At 37.0% G+C, this 21,906-nt stretch overlaps 1 protein-coding gene across 13 annotated transcripts in view; it reads left to right on the forward strand.

The window, feature by feature from the left end:
* The window catches only part of KIAA0586 (protein TALPID3), a 114,050-nt gene that overhangs the window by 81,537 nt on the left and 10,607 nt on the right, over positions 1-21,906 (forward strand). Inside the window, exon 30 of one of the 13 annotated variants that reach the window (XM_045059971.1) lies at positions 9,089-9,335. The exons of the other annotated variants lie outside the window; for them this stretch is intronic. Coding sequence (XP_044915906.1) covers positions 9,089-9,228 — 140 coding nt within the window. The 3' untranslated portion in view covers positions 9,229-9,335. Of the gene's footprint in view, positions 1-9,088; positions 9,336-21,906 lie in introns of those variants that run through there. 13 annotated transcript variants of the gene reach the window in all.

The following is a 21,906-nucleotide window of genomic DNA, read 5'->3' on the forward strand; positions in this document are numbered from 1 at the left end:
TGGATGGAGCTAGAATGTAGCATTTAAGTGAGATAAATCAATCAAAGAAAAACAAATACCATATGATTTTACTCATATGTAGAATTTAAGAAACAAAACAGATGAACATATGGGAAGGGTGCAGGGAAGAAGAGAGGGAAACACACCACAAAAGACTCTTAACAATAGAGAACAGACTGAGGGTTGATGGGGGGGGGGGGGGCTAGATGGGTGATGGGCATTAAAGAGGGCACCTGTTGTGATGAGCACTGGGTGTTGTATGTAAATGATAAATCACTGAATTCTACTCCTGAAACCAATATTTCACTGTATGTTAACTAACCAAAATTTAAATTTAAAAAAAATTGATAAAAAAATAAAAATAAAATAAATAAGAATGTAGAAGATCTAAGCAACAATATTGACCAATTGAACCTAGTTGATAAACAGCTGATTTGGGGGCACCTGGGTGGCTCAGTTAAGTGCTCAACTTCAGCTCAGGTCAGAATCTCACAGTTCATGGGTTCAAGCCCTGCATCAGGCTCCATGCTGACAGTGCGGAGCCTGCTTAGGATTCTCTCTCTTTCTACCCTTCCTTCACTGATATTTTCTCTCTCTATCAAAATAAATAGATAAACTTAAATTTTTTTTAAAAAGCTGATTTTACTTCCTAAGTAAACTTGAAACATTAACCAAGATTGACAATATTCTGTATCATGAAACAAACCTCAGTAAATTTAAAACAGTTAAAATCATACAAAATATATTCTCTGACCTCAGTGGAATGAAAATGAAAATGAATAACAAAGATTCCTGGAACATTACTAAATATTTGGAAATTAAATTGCACACATTTTAATAAACCTTGGGTCAAAAAGGAAATTACAAAGGGAATTAGAACTATTTTGAACTTGGGGCACCTGGGTGGCTCAGTCAGTAGAGCATCCAGCTACGGCTCAGGTCATGATCTTATAGTTCGTGGGTTTGAGCCCCACATCAGGCTCTGTGCTGACAACTCAGAGCCTGGAGCCTGCTTCAGATTCTATGTCTCCCTCACTCCCTCCCCCCCCACCGCTTGTTCTCTGTGTCTGTCTCTCAAAAAATTAAAAGAAAAAAAAGAAATATTTTTAACTGAATAAAAATGGAAACACCACGTACCAAAATTCATGGGATGCTGCTGAAGCAGTGATTAGAGGGAATTTTATGGCATAAATGCTTACATGATAATAGAAGAGAAAGGTCTAAAATCAGTGCTCTAAACCTCTAATGGAGGAAACCTGAAAAAGAAGGGCAATTAAACTTCTAATAAACAGAAGGAAGGAAAAGAACAGAATGAAATTGAAAACCTAAACATAATAGAAACCCAGTGAAACCAAAAGCTGGTTCTTTGAAATGACTGGTAAATCAATAAACCTTAGCCAGAATGATGAGGGAAAAAGGAGAAAACACATGAATCATTAGTATTAGAAGTTAGAGAGAGGAAATCAGTACAGATCCTATGGAAATTAAAGAGATTATAAAGTAATATTAGTATCTTTATGCTCATAAATTTGGCAACATTGGTAAAATGGAAAAATTTTATCTAACTTGAGAAGAAACTGATAATTAAGTAATCTTATATTTGTTAAAGAAAAAGTGAATTTTTAGCTTAAAATCCTCCAATAAAGAGAACCTGAGGCTCAGACGGTTTCACTGGAGAATTCTACCAGATATTTAAGAGAGAAATAATGCCAGTTCTACTCAAACTCTCCCAGAAAATAGAAAAGAACTCTTCTTACCAATACCCTGATACCAAAACCAGACAAAGACATTTCTGGAAAAGAAATTTATAGACCAATATCTCTCATGAACATAGACAAAAAATTTCTCTATAAAATATTAGCAAATTGAATCCAACAATATATAGAAAGACAGTAAGTGGACCAGGTGGGTTTATCCCAGGAAAGAAAGGTTGGTTCACCATTCAAAAAGCAATGTAATTCACTATATGAATATACTAAAAAAAAAAAAAAATGTGATTTTCTCAATAGATCTAGAAAAGCTTTTGACAGTAGTCAACATCTTTTTATGATTACAGTATTCAACCAAGAATCAGAGGAATCTTTCTCAACATGATAAAGGAAAGACATTACAAGAAACCTATAGTCAATATCACACATGATGGTGAAAGACTAAATGCTTTCCTAGTAAAACTGGAAATAAACAATGAGGTCTGCTCTCATTACTCCTTTTCAAAATCATACTGGCTGTTCTAGCCAATGCAGTGATGCAAGAAAAATCAAAAAAGGCATACAGATTAGAAAGGAAGAAATAAACTTACTTCTATTTGGTCATGCATGATTATATAAAGTGCCACAAGGCCTACAAAAATCCTACTGGAACCAACATGTTTATCAAGTTCACAGGGGCTACAATATCAATGTACAAAAATCAGTGATATTTCTTTGAACTAGCAATGAAAAATTGGAAATTGTAATTAAAAACTATAATATATCATAGCAACATAAATGTGAAATATTTAGGTATAAATCTAATGAAATATTTTCATGATTTGTGTGCTAAAAACTACAAAAACATCTGATGAGAGAAATCAAAGACCTATATAAATGGATAAGACTCAAAATTAAGAAGTCAGTTCTCCCCAAATTGATCCATAGATTCAGTGCAATCTCAGTCAAAATTCTAATAAGATTTTGGTAGATACTGATAAGCTCATAAGGAAATGCAGAAGGCCTGGAATAGCCAAAATAACTTTTAAAAAGAAGAGGTTGGAGGATTTACACTATGGCTTTAAAACATTTTCTAAAGCTACAGTAATCATGATAGTGTAGTATTGGCATAAAGATTAACAGGTAGATAGATCAGTGGAATAGAATCCAAAAAGAGTCCATACATTTATAATCAATTGATTTTTCACAAATAGCAAAGAATTGAATGAAGAAAGGATAATCTCAACAAATTGTGTTGGGTCAAGTGGTCACCTATGTGCAAAAAAATGAACCATGACCCATATCTCACAAACATATACAAACATTAGCTCAAAATGGATCCTAAATCTAAATGTAAAGCCAAAAGCACTAAAACTTCTAAAAGAAAAATAGGAGAAAATCTTTGTGACCTGTGGTTGGGCAAAGATTTTTAAGATGTTATAGAAAAGTCATAGTTCCTAGAAGCATATATTGATTGATTGGATTTAATGAAAATAAAAACTTTTTCAAAAGACACTGTTAAGAGAATGAAATAGGATAAACTACAGATTAGGAGAAAATATTTGCAAATCCACTTTTTGATAAAGAACTTGAATCCAAAATATGTTTTAAAAACATAAAACTCAGTAGTAAGAATGAGTTTAGAGATTTGAATAGACACTTCACTAAAAAAAGTTATATGGATGACAAATGAACACACAGAAAGATGTTAAACATCATTAGTTACTAATGGGAGGTGCAAATTAAAAAGTAGATACCACTAACTACCCATTAGGTCGGCTGAAATCAAAGAAACTGGTAACATCACACATTGATGAGAAGGCCGAGCAATTCTTATTCTTGTACATTGCTGGTGGAGTGCAAAATGCTACAGCCACCTTGGAAAAACAGTTTGGCAGTTTCTTCTAAAATTAAATAGAAATTTACTATACAACCCAGCAGTCCATATACTAGGTATTTACTCAAGAGAACTGAAAACTTATATTCACATAAAACCTGTACTCAATTTTTAACAGTTTCATTTATGATTACCAAGAAGTGAACCTAGATGTCCTCCAACAAGTGAATGGATAAGCAATGTATGGTACATCCATACAATGGAACTCAGCAACAAAAAGGAATGAAATGCTGATATACATAAAAGCATGGATGAGTCTCATTGCTTTATATAAAATGAAAGAAGCCAAATTCAAAAGCCTTCATACCGTATTTATGTGACAATTACAGCTATATGACATTTGGGAAAAAACAAAAGTATCTATATTAGGAGAACAGATCAGTGGCTTCTAGGAGTGAGAGCAGGGTTTGACTACAAATGGCAGGAGGAACTTTGGAGGTGATATAGATGTTCTAGATCTGGATTGTGGTGGTGGTTATATAACCAGGTGTTTGTCAAGAGTGAATCTTGGGCACCTGGGTGGCTCAGTCATTGATTTCACAGTTCGTGAGTTTGAGTCCCACATCGGGTGAGCTCATGCCCTCATCGGGTGAGCATGAGCCCCTTTTGGGGTAAAACACGAGCCCCCGGTGAGCCCCACTTCTCCATCTGTCCTTTGTGGGATATTCTCTTTCTCTCTCTCTCTCTCTCTCTCTCTTTCCCCCCCACCCCTTGTTCTCTAGTGACCTTTCTTTTGCTCTCTCTCTCTTTCTCAAAAAAAAAAAAAAAATAGTAAATCTTACTGGGTATGAATTATGCTTCAGTAAAGCTAACTTAAATATTACTGACCCTTTTCTATTATGAATTTTCTTAGTTAACTTTTGTTAAAAGTTTGTTATATGGGAATGTATAAAAGGTTTTGTTGTTAAAAGGTGTTTAAATGTGACACTGAGTATTTTACATACAATTATTCACATCTTTTTTTCTGTATTTAACACTTCAGGAGGAGATAGTTGGCTATACTTTTATAATACATTGTATCTTCAATATAATATATATTGGATTTCTAGGTATTTATTTGAGAATACATTTTATTCAAGCTAGAAGCCTGGGACATTTAAGCTTTGTAATTAATAGCAACTAACTAGTAACAGAAGAGAAGATAGTATGTGCTAATCTGAAAATACATGTTTAGATTTCAGAAAAGAAAGAAGTGTCAGCTCAAAACTTTACTGGCACATCCAATATCCAATATAATGTATCATTAACCCAGTCCAGTTCAATAAACACTGAGTTCTCTCACACACTACACTTTTTTTTTTTAAACTTTTTGTTAAAGTTAACTTATTTTTGAGAGACAGAGAATGAGCAGGGGAAGGGCAGAGGGAGAGGGAGACACAGAATCCGAAGCAGGCTTCAAGCTCTGAGAGTCAGCACCGATACTGACACAGGGCTCCAACCCATAAACTGTGAGATCATGACCTGAGCTGAAGTCAGACGCTTAGCTGACTATGGAGCCACCCAGGCGCCCTGCCCCACTACACTTCTAAGCCTTGATGTTTTTGCATGTTATCTTCCTTTTATGTGTAATTTTCTTCTTTCCCCACTTTGCGTGTCTTTCTTTTTCAACATCTAGCTCCATTTTTCTGAGTCCTTACTGAACCTCCGATTGCAAATGACTTATTTATCTTTAACTCCAACCCCAGCTTTTTTGTGCCCTGAACATGATCATAGTTTTACTGATAATTTCCGCTATCAGCCTGCTAGGTACTCTCTTTTATCTCATTTGTTCCTCAAAATACCATGACATGCAGGTAGTTCCATTCCCCTTTTATAAAAAAAAAGGATAAAGTTCGTGAAGGATGACTAACTTTCCCATAGCACAGTTTTAGAAACTGAAGATATAGAATTCTAGCCCTTACCTACCTGAGTGCAAAGCTGATATTCTTTTCCTTGTTTCATACTATTTTGTGGAGTAAGCATTTAATACATATTTATTATGTGACTTAACAGCTTTCTGGAAGGAACTGCCTTTATCATCTCTACATTGCCTAGACTGATTATTCAGAAGGTCAGAGAAACTGATAGTTCTGTGGTTTGTTTAAGATAGGTTATCTTGTTTGTTATTTAAGAGATGATGTTTCCCAATGTGTTTAATGCACAGTAATCAATAAGTATTTATTGAATCAAACTTAAATATCATTTGCTACTGACCACAAACATTTAATTCTGTTATTTAGTAAAAAGAAGAAAGAAGAAAAGAGAGAAAAGAAAATATATCATCCCAATTGTTTTCTAATTACTGACACCTTTAATGTAGATAGTGAGCTATAGTGGAATAATCTAAAGGCTGCTTTTAGATTTTTACCTGCTTTTCTAAAACATTGTATGATTTCTTTTGTAGTATTGATGTTTTCTTATTCTTCAAGGACAAATTAGTTGAGCAGGGTGGGGGCAGCCAAGAATTTGCCCAAGGGTAGGAAGAGTTAAATCAGGTTACATATTAGTCAGTGGGCAGTCTTCTTGAACTCTAGAGGAAAAGAGAATAGTATGGCATCATTCATTCATTCTGTTTTTAAAAATTGAGATATAATTCTTATTTTAAAATTATCCTTTTTAAAGTATACAAGTAAAAAAATCTTTTTGATGTTTTTATTTATTTTCGAGAGAGAGCAAGAGACAGAGCGTTAGTGGGGGAGAGAGGGAGACACAGAAGCAGGCTCCAGGCTCTGAGCTGTCAGCACAGAGCCTGACGCGGGGCTCGAACTCACAAACTGTGAGATCATGACCTGAGCTGAAGTTGGCCTCTCAACCACTGAGCCACCCAGGTGCCCCAAAATGTACAATTTAGTGGTTTTTAGTATTTTTTTTAAAGTTATGGAACCATGGCCATTATCTAATCCCAGAACCTTTCCTTTGTTCTAAAAAGAAACCCCATACCTGTTAGTATTGCTTTTCTTTTCTCCTCTCCCCCAGTTCCTGGAAACTACTAACATGCTTTCTGTCTCTATGGATTTACCCACTCCGTACATTTTATATAAACGGAATCATACAATATGTGACTTTGGTGTCTGGCTTCTTTCACTTAACATGTTTGTTTTCAGGGTTCATTCATAGTGTAGCACATATCATTACTTCATTCCTCTTTATGGCTGAATAATATTCCAGTGTATGTTCATTCTTTGGTCAACCTTTCCCAGCATGCTTTTCATGTTTAGGACTGTAGAAGGCAGTGCGGACCTAGAGGGAGGAATGAGACAAAGCAACTACTCTCAAGGGATAAAGAGAAGAAAAGGGTGGTTAAGAGGAATAATTTTTGAAATCACTGCATTTCCAATAATTTGTTAGAATGCTATTAAATATGAAAAGAGAAATACCTTTATGTAATCATACTGTCAAATTGTCACTTTTTTCTTACAGTGATGAAAAAAAACACGTGTTAGGTCCACTGCTGACCGTCTTTATGTGTATACATTTCTTCCATTTTATGTGAGGATGTTTGGAGGACGGGGGGCATAATCCATGGGAGAAAAGGCACTCTTCTGGCACATTAATGGATTTTTAACACAGATGATTATTTCAGCTGTTTATTCCTACAAGAAAGGATTTACACCTTTGTAAAAGAATATATATTATATATAATTCTTTATTCGCACACACATATATGTAATCATGGAGATAAATGTGCGTAACTAAGGATATTCCATCAGAATGAGCAAAATATATAAAAGGATTGATCTGGAAGATCTGTTAAATAAGACACTGAAAACTGCTCAAGGATTTCCATAACATTTTCACTTGTTGGCACTAAAAGTAATTTCCTTTTCTATGTAAGAGTTTTAAGTTTGGAAATTATTTAATTTTCCTGTTGTAGAATTAATTGTACACTGTACATGGAGAGCTTAGATTTTTCTCAAGTCTTTGACGTTAAACACATCTCACCAAAAACATACACCAGCATTGTTTTTGAAGACTCGCCAACATTCCAGAAACCTCTGCAACCCTTTCATTGTCCTTAGCCAGACTTCCTGAAACCTGACTTTAAAGGTTTTATGATTTTTATTGAAATCAAATTGATGTAAAATATAATTTAAAGAAATAGATTAACTTAGTGCCCTTTTTATTCATCAGCCACTAAAGAATAATTTAATTTTCCAAAGTAATAATTGTATAGGTAAATGTAGGTTATCAGTGAGGTAGATTTGTCTTTTTTTTTTTTTTTTAAGTTTACTTATTTTTGAGAAGAGAGAGTGTGCAAACGGGGGGAGGGGCAGAGAGAGAGGGAAACAGAGGATCTGAGGCAGGCTGTGTGCCAACAGCAAGAGAGCTTGATGCCCGGCTCAAACTCACGGACTGTGAGATCATGACTGGAGCCAAAGCTGGACGCTCAACTGACTGAGCCACCCAGGCGCCCCTAGATTCATAAGTCTTGAAGGCAGAGGGACCATCCAGTTCAATAGAACCAAAGATTATAACTCCGATTAGTGGTAGCATCTGATCTTCTTACATCAGTAATATTTCTGAATATTACTGAAATATTTCTGAATATTTCTATCATACTACACTGCCATTCCCCAAAGAAAACTAATTGCAGTTCTAAGTTAATGTGTTATAAATGCTATTCTTCTAATCAATATAATAATCTTTTAATTTTTTGGCAAATTTAGTTTTATATAAATAAAACAAAATTAGATAGATTATTTCAACTAACAGATTATTCTACTAACCCACTTCTACCCTAAATAAAAAAAGAAGCTTGGTTATTTCAATTCCAAATGAGTTAGAATAGAGAAGTAATATAGACTTACTGTACTTACAGGATGAACTACTACTAGATTGTTTCTTTGTTAGTCTCTAATACAGTGGTTGTCAAACCTTCACAGACATAGGAATCTCTGGCACTCTGAATTCAATCTAGATCCCCACCTCTCCCTGAGAATTTGATTGTTTGCCTGAGGTGTGACCTGGGAATCAGAATGTTAACTGGGATCCCTGGTGATTTTGATACAGGAGGAGGAAGACCACCCTTTGTGAAATACTGCTTAATGACTCCAGATAGTCTTGTGACTTCTGTTCTACTATAGAATTAGAAGCACTACAACATAAAGCTTGTACTCTGGAGTCAGACTGCCTTGGGTTCAAATCCTAGCTCTGCTAATCCTTAGCTGGTGACCTTGGGTAAGATACTTAATGTCTGTGTGGGTGTGTTGATATAGTAGAGACATGCAGTGCACTTAGAATAGGACCTGACACGTATTAAGAGCTATGAAAATATTAGCTGTGATTAGCAGGATTGTCTCTAGGACACTTCTCCTTTTGGAATACTCATGTTGTAATCAGCTCTTATTTAACAGCTAGGAATTGAACCTCTAATTGGTCCTGAGCTTTAAGGATGTTTGTAAGAAAATGTTATAGATGGGACATGTCTGTACAGTGTTAGAGAGATAAACTGATTTTCAACACAATTTTTCACTCTCCAGTGAATATATTGAAGATATATATAAAATCTTGGGTTATTTTACAGAACTTTCCATTGACTTGCATGCTGGGCAACTAAATATACTGAAGCTTATTAAACCAAGGGGATTTCCAATCTGTAATCCTATCTATTGGCAAGTGAGTATTTTAGTAAATTCATTCTGTCAGCAATTCTCTCATCTTTAAATCCAAGAGAGAAACTGATAACTCAAGAGCTCAACAATTATATATGAGCTGTGGCATCCTGATTAAAAGTAAAGATTAAGATTAGAGGCAAGGGTGCCAAGGTGGTGGCTCAGTCGGTTGGGCAACCAACTCTTGAGTTCAGCTCAGGTCATGATCTCGCAGTTCATGGGTTTCAGCCCCATGTAGGGCTCTGTGCTGACTGTGTGGAGCCTGCTTAGGATTCTCTCTTGGCCTCTTTCTCTGCCCCTCCCCTGCTTGTGCTCTCTCTCTCAAAATAAATAAATAAACTAAAAAAATATATTAAAAAAGATTAGGGGCAGTATCCGGTACACATGAAGGTATTAAAAATGACTAAATTTCTTAGGAAATACCCCCCCCATACACCTCTGATGGCAAAAGGCAACATAATTTCATTGTCACCCCTAGTAACCTTCCTTTTTGTTCTTGTAAACATTTTTTTCCTTTTTATTGTACTTACATAATTTTTTTAAATTTTACTTTTTAAAAAACTTTTATTTGTTTTTGAGAGAGACAGAACATGAGTGGAGGAGGGACAGAGAGAGAGAGGGAGACACATACTCTGAAGCAAACTCCAGGCTCCAAGCTGTCAGCACAGAGCCCGATGCAGGGCTCGAACTCACGAACCGTGAGATCATGACCTGAGCCAAAGTCGGATGCTTAACTGACTGAGCCACCCAGGCACCCCTATACTTACATAATTTATTTTATTATGTAGAAAAGTTAATGAAGTTTCTTATCCATAAATAATTTTGCTTTTTACCACTATTATTATTGATGTTCTATAGAATAAGATTTTATTTATGTAAAATGCCCCCAAATTTTTGCCTTTGGCCCTAGCCTTTCCCCATCTAACTGTAAACAAAGGTGAGCCTATATATTTGGAATAATGAGCAGCTGTGCTCCTTGGAGTGTGTAGGGATAATTGTCTTATTCGTTATACAGCTTAATGCCTCTTTTTTCCTTCCTCCCCTAACATGACTAATTTGCATAATGGGACACCGGAGCAGATACTGTGAAGTAGCTAGTGCCTCAGTTAAACAGAACCACTTTGGTCATGTGTTCTTTCTCCCACCTGTAGTGGGACCTCCAATTACTTGGTCTTACTTCTCTTGACTGGCTATTCCTGGGGCCTCCTATCTTGCCTGACCTATATGGTTGACCCATTTCAGTTCTGTCTTATCACCATGCAAGACTTGATGTCTCTTTGATCTATGCTAATCCCCACTCTGCATTCCTCCTACTTTCAAGGGTCTCTGATTTTGTTCTCTGCTCACCAAATCCTGCAGGATGATGATGCTATTTGTGTAATTATAGCCTGTTAGCAGACTGTGGGGCTTGAGTGGGACTTTTGCCATTCCCCAGGAATTCTTTTACTAATTTCATATTGACCTTCACTCCCAGATAGCACCTATTCCAGCCCTTCACCTCAAATCCTTAATCCCAGGTTTATCCCTCAATTCTCTTTTAATGCATGCTTTTGCTTTTCTGAGGTCTGTTCTTTCGAATGTGAAGATTTATAGCTATTCTGTCCCCAAATTCTTCTTTTCATATTTTTTACTTTGGGGTTGAAGAAAGAGCTATGCTTTTTTCCCTCTATAAAGGTAACTTCCACCTGCAGCCTCGATCCCACCTCATTCTACTCTTGACAGAGGGAGAGGGGGAAAGATGTCATCCTGAGAGAAGAAAAGAAAAGAAAGGGAGGAATAGAAGAAGGGAAAAGGGGGGTAAGGAGATAGTGGAGAGGGAAGGGGGAGGAGGGGAAGGAAGAGGTTAGGGATGGCACGGAGATGAGAAAAGGGAGAAGCAAATGGGACAGGGAATGAGTGTAGAATAAGCAGGATCATTTATTTTTCATCTGCAGAATGAGGGATGGGCTTCATGATCCTTCAGGTGATGTGTAGCCATACACACCTCATCACTCTATTCCTTCTGAGCCCCTCATCCCCCTATTCCCTGTATTTTCTGAGCTCCCACCCCACCCCCACCCCCATGCCTTTTTCTGTGTCTTTACTTAGAACTATCCCCTCCCCTGCCCTCTGACACAACGTCCCCATCCCCTATAGACATACTTTCTTTTTTTTTTTTTTTTTTAAATTTTTTTTAACCTTTATTTATTTTTGAGACAGAGAGAGACAGAGCATGAACAGGGGAGGAGCAGAGAGAGAGAGGGAGACACAGAATCTGAAACAGGCTCCAGGCTCTGAGCTGTCAGCACAGAGCCCGACGCGGGGCTCGAACCCACGGACCGCGAGATCGTGACCTGAGCCGAAGTCAGACGCTTAACCGACCGAGCCACCCAGGCGCCCCCCCTATAGACATTCTTGATCCATTCTGTGTCCTTGAAGGGCCCATAGCGTTTGGCATATATTTCACTTCTAGCCCTCATTAGTGTCATATTCTGTAGGAGTATTTTCTTACAGCCTGTCTCCTTCTCTAGGAAGGAAATTTCCTAGACACAGTCACCTTATTTCATTCATCCCTGCTCCACCTACATTCTATAGCACAGCACCTTATATGGTAGGTTCTCAGTAAATGTGTATTGGATCAAATGTATTAGTTGACTCTATTGTCCCATCTAGTGCAGGGGCCTTTTTTTTTTTTTTTTTAACAATTCTCTTTCTCTCCATTCATTCATTCATTCATTCATTTATTCACTCTTGAGTAGTTGTTATGTGCCAGGTACTGTTCACCACCTTGGGATACTGTAGTAAACATAAAAGTTGAAATCCCTATAAATAGTAAATAAATTTACAAAAATTTCAGATGACAATAAATGCTGTGAAAAAAATAAAGGGTTTACAGAAGAATTCCAAGTGTCAACAGACAAATGTGGAGTGAGCACTAATATTAGAAACCCAGCGTTTTGCAACCACCCTAGTAAAGATTAGATCAGGCAAGAATCCTCAGTGAATGCTAAATGTAGAAGGAAGTTTTAATGAGGAGAAGGATATTTGCGTGGTCTTAAAGTATCTCCTCATAGATTGGTTCGTTAGTTGAAAGGGAAAACAAAAGCTAGTACATTGATTGGGCAGTCAAAATTAATATTACCATAGGGGGCAGATAAACTCTGTGTGCTATCCAGGTAGGATATCTGAGCAGGACACAACATTTCCATGTAGTATTCTACCCAAGAGTGCATAACCTGAATGTAGTCATGGATAAATACCACACGAACCTAAAACACAGGGGAAGAAGTTAACAGTTGTGAATCTGGGTAAGTGATATATGAGCTTTCTTTCTTTATACTATTCTTGCAGTTTTGCTCCAAGTTTTATATTATTTCCAAATAAAAAGAAAACATTTTTTAAAGGTATTGCTTCATTTATTTAAAAAATAACGTCGATAGCGATTTGCACTTCTAGTGTCAATTAAAAAGTCATAAAGCAGGGTCATGAATAATGAAGAGAACAAGGTGAGTGGTTTGCTGCTTTAAAACATTTGGTTGGAGAAGTTTTTTTGAAAGAGTTGCATTTGCAGAGAATGAACCGAAGGAGGAAATCTTGCAAACCCCTGGGGAGGAGTATTCCATCTAGAAGGATTAGGAAGAATGAAGGTTTGGAGGTGGGAATGAGCTTGATGTGTCAGTATATCTTGCGTAAAGTTATGCTGGGACAGAACCCAGTCATCACTAAGTGTGGTAGATCTGTTTCTTACCCAGCAAGAAGGCCAGCGTGGCTGGAGGGGAGTGTGCAAGGGGGGCAGTGATAGGAAATGAGAAACGAAATGTAGGCAGATCACATGGAGCCCTGTAAGTCTCTGGGAAGGAATTTGGATTTTATTCTGAGTATGAGAGATTCCTGTGGAAGGTTTGAGCAGGAGAATGGCAAATTCTAATTTACATTTTTAAATAGATCACCCTGGCAGCTAGCTGGAAAACACACTATAGGAAGACAGTACTGGGAACAGGGAGACCAACCGGAAGACTTGCGGTAATCAAGATGAGAGATGGTAGTAGCATGGGCCCCGGTGGGGGTGTCGCAGTGGTCACGTTCCGGCTCTATATATCGATGGTATACCTGATAGAATTACTGAAGAATGAGTTCATTTCAAAAATTATTTATTAAAGTGGATCAGATGTGTAGTGTAGTAGATAGCACAGGCAAGGATTAATTACTCCTAAGTTTCCAAAAGTTACCGGGTGAATGATGGTGTCATTTACTGGGAAGACTGAGGTGAAAACCAGTCATTCTGCATAGGGCATGTGAAGTTTGAGAAGCCTAATAAATCTCCAAGTGAAGAATCGGGTTGGCAGTTTGTTATTTGAGCTCAGGGAAGAGGTTGGGACTGGGGTTGTAAATCTGAGAGTTGATTGTGTGGACACTATTTAAAGCTGTGGGTATGGAGGAGATGACCTAAGGACTGAGTACAGAAAGGGAAGAGAAGCATCCCAGGTTTAAGATCCCAACACTTTCAAGATTTAAAGAGAGAAATGAGAGGCAGCCAGCAAGAGGGAAATTAGACCAAACAGATGATCACCCCACAGTATAGGGAACATGCTAGTTTGCTATACATTTTACAGCTGGAAAGCACTAATTATTCTTTCTGTGTTAACATTCACCTCTCCATAACTTCTCACTATTGGTTCTAGTTTTGTCCTATTGGGTGTTAGGTCTTTCAGTGGGACAGTGTTTCAAGTTTTTGATGGCAGCAATCATAATCCAAAGTCTGTGTGTTATGTTCCTTTTACTCTTCCTTATATAATATTGTTCCCAAGCTCCTTACTAATTTGACCATACTCCCGTCAGTATATCTTGTGTAAAGTTTTGCTGGGACAGAACCCAGTCATCACCAAGTATGGTAGATCTGTTTCTTCCCCAAACACACAACAATGAAACCAACATTTGTCAGGTGCTTTACAGATGACAAAGAAGTCTCATGTAGCGTAGCTCTCATTCTCACAGCAAACTTGTGAATATGTACAGATGTTTTTCTTCTTATTGTTGTTACTTTTATTATACAGTTGGGAAAGCAGAGGTTCGGAGAGGTTAACCTCACTTCTCTTAGATTATCTCAATGTTTACAGACGTTATTAAATACTGTTGCTCGATACTGTGGTTTCCAGTGTTCCAATAAAACCGACCAAGAGTTTTTTTCAGTGACTTGATATCAAGCTAAGTTTTCTGCCTTCTGCAGGTGTGCAGTTGATTTTTTAAGCATAACATTTTTCAACCTTAGTATTATCTTGAGAAATTTCTCAACTGTTCTCTCCTGTATACATTTTTGCTCCCCTCTTGTCTATTATCCACTCAAAGCAAGAGTGATCTTTTAAAAATATGAGTCAGATCACATGACTCCCAGCTCAGAAACCTCCAAAGACTTCTTTTTGCATCAGAATAAAGTCCAGACTGCTCACTTTGACCTAAAAGACCCTGCATGATTTGGCCCTTGTCTTACTCTCTGAAATCATATCAAGATCTATTTATGAAGTAAAACTTATTAAATGTAATTACTTGTTTTTGTCTTAGAAAATTTATGCCAATTCATTATGCTGATATCTTTATATATATAAGCATCCCATTAAGCTAGAAATGGGCAGATTCTGAAGAAGTGTGAAAATAATTATCAGTACGCCTAATAATAGAAATGGTAACAACCTATTTTTTTTTCATAAGTTAACCCAGGGTCTAACAAATACATTTACTGATAAGCCCAAGACAAACTGCCTCTGTTAATCATTATGTGAGAGAGTTGATTCCATGTGCTGAGAAAAATTTTAACAAAGTTTTAGCAGAACTGACACATTTATTCTTAATTTCCTCTATGTAACACTTCAATAAATAACCCTTTTTAGTTTTTCCTTTCCTGCTTTTTGCAGGGGAATTCAGCTTGTAATATAAGCAGAGACCGATTTCTTGGATTTGATGAGTAAATTTAGTCAAAATGGTCAGTTATCCAGCACGATTGCCACACACTAATTTAGACCTTAAAAAAAAAAAGGTGTGAATGTGCGTGCAGCAGAGAGCAAGGGGAAATGCATATGGCTGGAAATGCTTACGACGGCATCAGCCTCCACACACCAAGTTGTTACCCCACTTCTGTTTCTCTGGTCTACTTCAGAATTGCCTTGCCAGGGATGAAAGATCTCATGCAACAGGAAAGTTATCTCTAAGTGTTCGACCTCAGTTTTTAGGGCAGGAAGAGTTAGTGAAAAGTCTGGAAATACAGCCCATGTAAATTGGAAATGCAAGCTGTGTCTCAGGTGCAACATTAATTTTCACAATTCTGTGAAACCTCATTATTTTTTGTTATAAATGTACAAAACAAAACAGGATTACTTCATTATAAGATATGTTCAAACACGTGCATGAAAATACTGTTATTTCAGCTTCCTCGATAGGCTCCTATCCATCACCAAAGAATGATGATTACAGGTAGAAGGCTTTCTTGGGTGTATTTTGTAATTAGTGGTAAATGCAGAGGCCCAAGTTGTACTGGGATTTCCAGTGGGGGGGGGGGGAAGGGGGAGGATGCAGCTGTGGATTATTTTAAGCTAGAATGCTATATACTATGTTTTCAAATACCAGAACAAATTACTCTGTTGTGCAACACATAGAAGTCTTTAAGTGAAATGTCATTGCCAACAAGGTGCCCTAAAATCTAATTGTTACTCTCGGTTGTACTTGTCAACTGGCACTTTTTAGTGTGAGGAGATTCACACAGTCAGGTTAGGGAGAATGCTGGCTCTTTTTCCCCGTGAATATAATTGCCATAATACTTCCCATGTAATGAAGTCAGAAAAAATTATTTAGGTAGAAATGTACTTCTGAGAACCTTGTGATTATTGCCTTTTGTGTCATTCTGCCTACATCAAAACAAATCAGACTTAGGAAGTCATGGAAATACTACGTTGGGTATTTTCTAGTCGCTGCATCAGCACGAGCAGTCACTGTCTAGGTTTTCCAGTTTCTTGAAAGAGCTTAGCCTATGTTCATAACACTTTGTAGGAAACAGCACAAAATTAGTTTCTATGTCCCGATGTATTTCTCTTGGTGTCACAAGAGTATATATTATATAAATGAAATATTTGTCTTTGACAGAAAGACTCGTTCACCAAACTACAATTAATGAATACAAGAATTAGAAATCAAAACTTTGTTTAGTCTGAGGAAAAACAATTCTTTAAACTGTAACCACATGGCTGTTTCTTGTTTGCATCAACTCCGGGTGACTGTTATTGTCTTCTGTGAATTCTCTGGGGCAGGGGCCTGACTTTGTTGAATGAGCCAATTGTTTTCCTTTGTGTTGCCCATCTAGTAAGTTCCCATCTGGTTTGTATCAGACTGTTTTCACAGCCAACAACTGCTGCCTTCTCTATATCCTGACACTTCAGGGCCCCACGCTATCAAAGCACGGCTGCGATGGCCTTGCTGGCAGGGCCTATACAGCTGTGCCTCGCAGCTTGGAGCTATTACCCAGAGTGATGGTAACGTAGAACTTGGACTGGCCCTTATTCCCATCGGTGTCGTGTGTACAGTGAGCAGGAGTCCACCCTCCCCCCCCCACCTCCTCCCCCCAAAAACTTACTAGTCAACAGAAAGTCCTTAAAGCTCTAATTTTAGGATCTGGAATGGTGGTGTTTTTATTTTCTAGTGGCTTCCTGGATTTGAAAGCTCATTTTTCATTCTTTCACTCTTTTTCAAAAGGTACCCGGCGTGGCCTTGGGGAAGTAAACTGGTCACCGTGTCACGTTTAATTTTTGTTTCCAAATTTAGTTAGGAATGGCTAGATATGGCAAAAATCTACTATAAAATCTACACAGATAATACGGTGTCATTTTAGTGATCGTCACAGGCTGTAATATGGAGAAGTTTTTTTTTTTAATTTTTTTTTTAACGTTTATTTATTTTTGAGACAGAGAGAGACAGAGCATGAATGGGGGAGGGTCAGAGAGAGGGAGACGCAGAATCCAAAACAGGCTCCAGGCTCTGAGCTGTCAGCACAGAGCCTGACGCGGGGCTCGAACTCACAGACCGCGAGATCATGACCTGAGCCGAAGTTGGCCGCTCAACTGACTGAGCCACCCAGGTGCCCCTGGAGAAGTTTTCATATTTAGGAAGGATCTCCATCTCGGAAAATAGATGTTCTGTATGCAAACTGTAGAAGCACTTGGGTTCAAAGTGCTTAGTAACTGTTAGGGAGTTACTTTGCCTCCAGTTTTGTTAGCCATCAGATGTCACTTACAAGAATGGGATAACAGTGACCTTTTGTAACAATCTGTGGCCGTGTGTCATTAAAGTTGTATGAGTTATTGTTGAATAAGAGTTTTTTTTTATTTCTTTATTTTTTTATAAATGTTATTTATTTTTGAGACAGAGAGAGACAGAGCATGAACAGGGGAGGGGCAGAGAGAGAGGGAGACACAGAATCTGAAACAGGCTCCAGGCTCTGAGCTGTCAGCACAGAGCCCGATGCGGGGCTTGAACTCACGGACCGCGAGATCATGACCTGAGCCGAAGTCGGACACTTAACCGACTGAGCCACCCAGGCGCCCCAAGAGTTGTGTTTAAATGTAGCTCTGATGTCACATTGCTTCATAAAGTGTAACAGCAAAACTCTTTTGCACCAAAAAAGAATTAAATGACTTTTACAGAAGGTATTAATGTTTTAGAAATGTTTTCAAGATTAGGTAAAATGATATTAGTTTATGATTTCAAATACATTGAGTAGCTAATTGTCACAGAGCATCAAGTATCCCGTAAGTAGTAAGTCCTGTGGAGTCCCAACTACAGCAACAACAACAACAAAATTCACCTTCCGCTTCTGAATAATTTCAGCTCGCTGGTATTTCAAGGTTTTAAGAAAAGAAACAGAAAGGAATTTGTCTTGGTCATTAGCAGTATGGCCTGTGAGTTAGCAACTATTCACTTGGTGTTAACAGCTGGTAAAATTAGTTATTTGGCTGTTCCAGTTGTTGGAAAACAGTTCAAAACTGTGAAGAAATCACCTTTCAATTGCTGAAACTAATCTACTGGGTTTTGTTTTGTTTTGTTTTGTTTTTTCAATTTCAACAGAAGTATAGTATATACACAGAGAAATACACATAGCATGAGTGTACAGCTGAAAGAATTTCCCAAAACGAAGCTCACTTGTGTAATCCATACCCAGCTCGGGGAAACAGAACATCGCCAGCACCCCACCCCCCAACAGCCCCCTCATGTTGCCTTTGTTACAGCCTCCACCCCTCAAGGATAACCACCGTCCTGTGACTAGTCCTCTTAGTTTTCTACTGTAAATAAATGAAATCACACAGAATGTACGGCTTCTTTCACGAGGCAAGCCTATTGTAATTTTTAAGATTCTTTTTGTTTTCAAACCATTACGGCATGCTTTTATAAAGAATTATCTGACAGGAATTTGTTTTAGTAGCTGTGTCACAGGCTATTCAACCAACAGGAAGTGCACCGTAGATAAAATTGTCTACTCTAACTCTCAGTTCTCAACCAAATTTTAATGCTGGAATGTTCCTCTAGACATTCTTGCCCCTAAAAGGTAGGAACTCTGTCATAACACCACACAGCAATACATGCAAGTACTTAAATGGTTTTTAGTGAGCTTTAATAATTAAATGTATGTCATTCAAATAAAGCTTGGTCTGCATTCAGGTAGGTAGGTCATCTATTTTTTAAATTACCAGTCACCTCCTTGGTAGTTGACTATAAGCTTTTACGCTGCCAAGATATGATTTCTAAAATGCTATTATTGGAGAGAATGGTGTACATATTAGATAGGCGGCCAATGAGTAACTTAATCTGGCCAGATTATTTGTTTAAAAGGTGTTAATTTCTTTTTATATTTTTTAACTACTCTAATAATGGTTCCTTTTTTCCCCCAGTGAACTCAAATTGGTATACAACATCCAGGTATTCTAAACATTATTCATTTTAGATTTCTCCTTATTAGCTTTTGTTTCATATTCTGGATGGCACCCATTTAAAAGCTCTTGCTTTGTGGGCTAAAAAATTTATTATTTGACGCCTTCAACTTTATATCCTTAACAGCCATATAGTGCCATGCAGTTTTCTTAAATAATCCATAGAGAATTTATTTAAAATCATAATCTAAAATAATAATGTATAGATTTAAGTATTGCTGTAGTGGTGATTCTTACCAAAGATAGTATTAAAAACCAAAAGATAAACTTTCAAGCCAATAATAAAAAAATTGTAAATACAAGAGTACAAACATTGTAAAGCCCGGGTTGCTATCCTTTTAAATACCACCTTGTGAAATACAATAACATGTAATAAAAAGAAAGAAAAGAAATATAACAATATGGCCTCCTTTCAAGTGGGCACCATGTAGCTACAAGATTTTGAGTGCCCATTTAGATAAAAAGCTGAAGTATTGAACTAAGGTGAGTGTTTGGGAGAAGCATAGTATACAAGTGCTACCATAGCCTAGTAACCAGTGTGTGTCCTCATTTAAAGCTTTTTCAGCAGTGTCCCTGCTTTCCCAGCCTTGGGTTCCATTTCAGATCACTTGTTTTGATGTCATGATATCTTTAAACATTTAGATAAAGGTTAACACATTGGTCTTTTGCAGTAAAGGAAAAAGGATAAATTATATGCTTAGGTTATTTGTGACTCAATTTTTTATTTAGCTTTATCCACTGCTAATTCCCATAGAAATTTGTAGATCAAATATTTGGAAAATTTCCCTTCTCAGCCTTTGACTTAAATACCAATGAGTGTTATGTTTCTTCACTTTTGAGCAGTAGGATGAGGAAGTGTAAGAGACAACAAGTTTGGGAAGCAGTTTTAAATCACGTTGGCCAAAGTATACAGTGTGTTTGAATCCTCACCTGCAAAGCACAATACTCACCTTTTCAGTGACCCCCTCACCCAGCAAGTGTGAATTATGAGGTAGCTACTTGTTAAAGGGACAGATGACAATAGATGACTCTGATACTGAGTTAGTGGCTTTTTTATTTTATTTTATTTTATTTTATTTTATTTTATTTTATTTTATTTTATATTTTATTTTATTTTATTTTATTTTATTTTATTTTATTTTATTTTATTTTATTTTATTTTATTTTATTTTATTTTATTTTTTTACTGTTAGGAGAAATTATTTTAGGAATCAAGACTGTCTCCCACTTTGGGCAGAGTTTTGTTTACATTTATAATATCAACCACACATAGTAGGTACCATCTGTGTATACTTCCTGTATGTGAGGTACTCTGCTAAGAGCCATCATCAGCCTGGCTAGGTAGATCATATTCTCATTATGTATTTGAGGAACCTGAGGCTTGGAGACTTGACGTATTTTGCCCTAGAACACATAGCTAATATATGACAGAACTGGGAATCAAATGCAGTCCAACTCTGAAAGCAAAGGCTGTGCTCTTAAATCTTAAAACATTATACTATGTTTCCTTCCTTGGTAATTTTCTTAAAAGTAGAAGAGAGAATTTCTGATTGTTCTGACAGGTCTCAATATCTGAAGACATAGCCTAGTAGAAGAGTATGAAAAAGTTGGGAGGTGATTAAAGAACTGTTTTGCTTTGGGCTCAGTCCCTCTTACTAATATGTCACCTTGATTTGTCAGTTAATCTTTCTGAATCTTGATTACCATCTTAGCAAGGATAAGACGATCTCGGGGATCCCTTGCAGCTCTACTGCTGTAATATATGAGCAGCAAAGTTGCTTTTTCTTTAACAAAAATCTCCCTGTCCAAAACTATTTCGAAATAATCACAAGCCACAAAGTAATAAAACTACCATTTGTTGAGTAATAAATGTCGGCACTGCTCTGTTATTTACATATATAATCTGTGTTAATGATCATAAGAAACCCATGAGATAGAAGAAGAAATTGAAGCACAAAATGGTAATATCCCACCAAGTGGTGGTATTTCTCCCAGGGGTCACAGCTAGCCCCCATTGGTACGGTGATTTGCATTCAGGCAGTTTAGCTTCCAGGTTTGTGCTCTTAGCTACTGGCTTACAGCTGACTCTCGAATATCATGTCTGCTTGTCAGTTACTTGCAACTTTTTTTTTTTTTATCTTTCATACTACAGTGTAGACTGAATAGAATAAAATGGGCGTTTTTTTTTTTTTCCAGAAAATGACTTCTAAAAGATCACAGAGTAGTATATCCATATGATATAAAGGTTTCAGAAACATTGGTCGGCTGGCTATTTCTTGAACAACTATACATAAAGGACTGAATTAGGCATCTTAGGGAAAATAAGGAAGAATAATGGAGGCAAACCATTTATTTTTTCTTTTATGAAAATCCCAGCATTGCAGTAAATCACTTCAGCCTATGAAATGACTTACTGAAGGCACATCTTAAAAATAATAACAGATTTAGCATATTATTTCCATTTGGATGTTTTTACTAATGCTGCTTTGTTGGATATAAAGAAATGACTTAAGTATGCTTTGGTTTGGAGTAATGAAACAGTTATTCTTTTTTGAGTTAAAATTCATTGTTTTAATAAAGCGGAAATAAGCTGTTGTTTTTGTAAGTTTCAGGAAAATGTTTTTGTTAAGCAAAGAATCTGAATATTAGAAAACATGCTCCTTTTTATTGCAAAGACTATGCAGTGTATAAAATTCACATTTAGGTTGTTAAGAATTCCGAGGTGTTTCATTGCAGCGGCAAGTCCCATTGAGGGAGAACACCTCCTTTGGAGGGTGGAGCCATCA

Source organism: Felis catus, chromosome B3 (genome assembly GCF_018350175.1).
Source record: "Felis catus isolate Fca126 chromosome B3, F.catus_Fca126_mat1.0, whole genome shotgun sequence".
In the NCBI taxonomy this organism is placed as follows: domain Eukaryota; kingdom Metazoa; phylum Chordata; class Mammalia; order Carnivora; family Felidae; genus Felis; species Felis catus.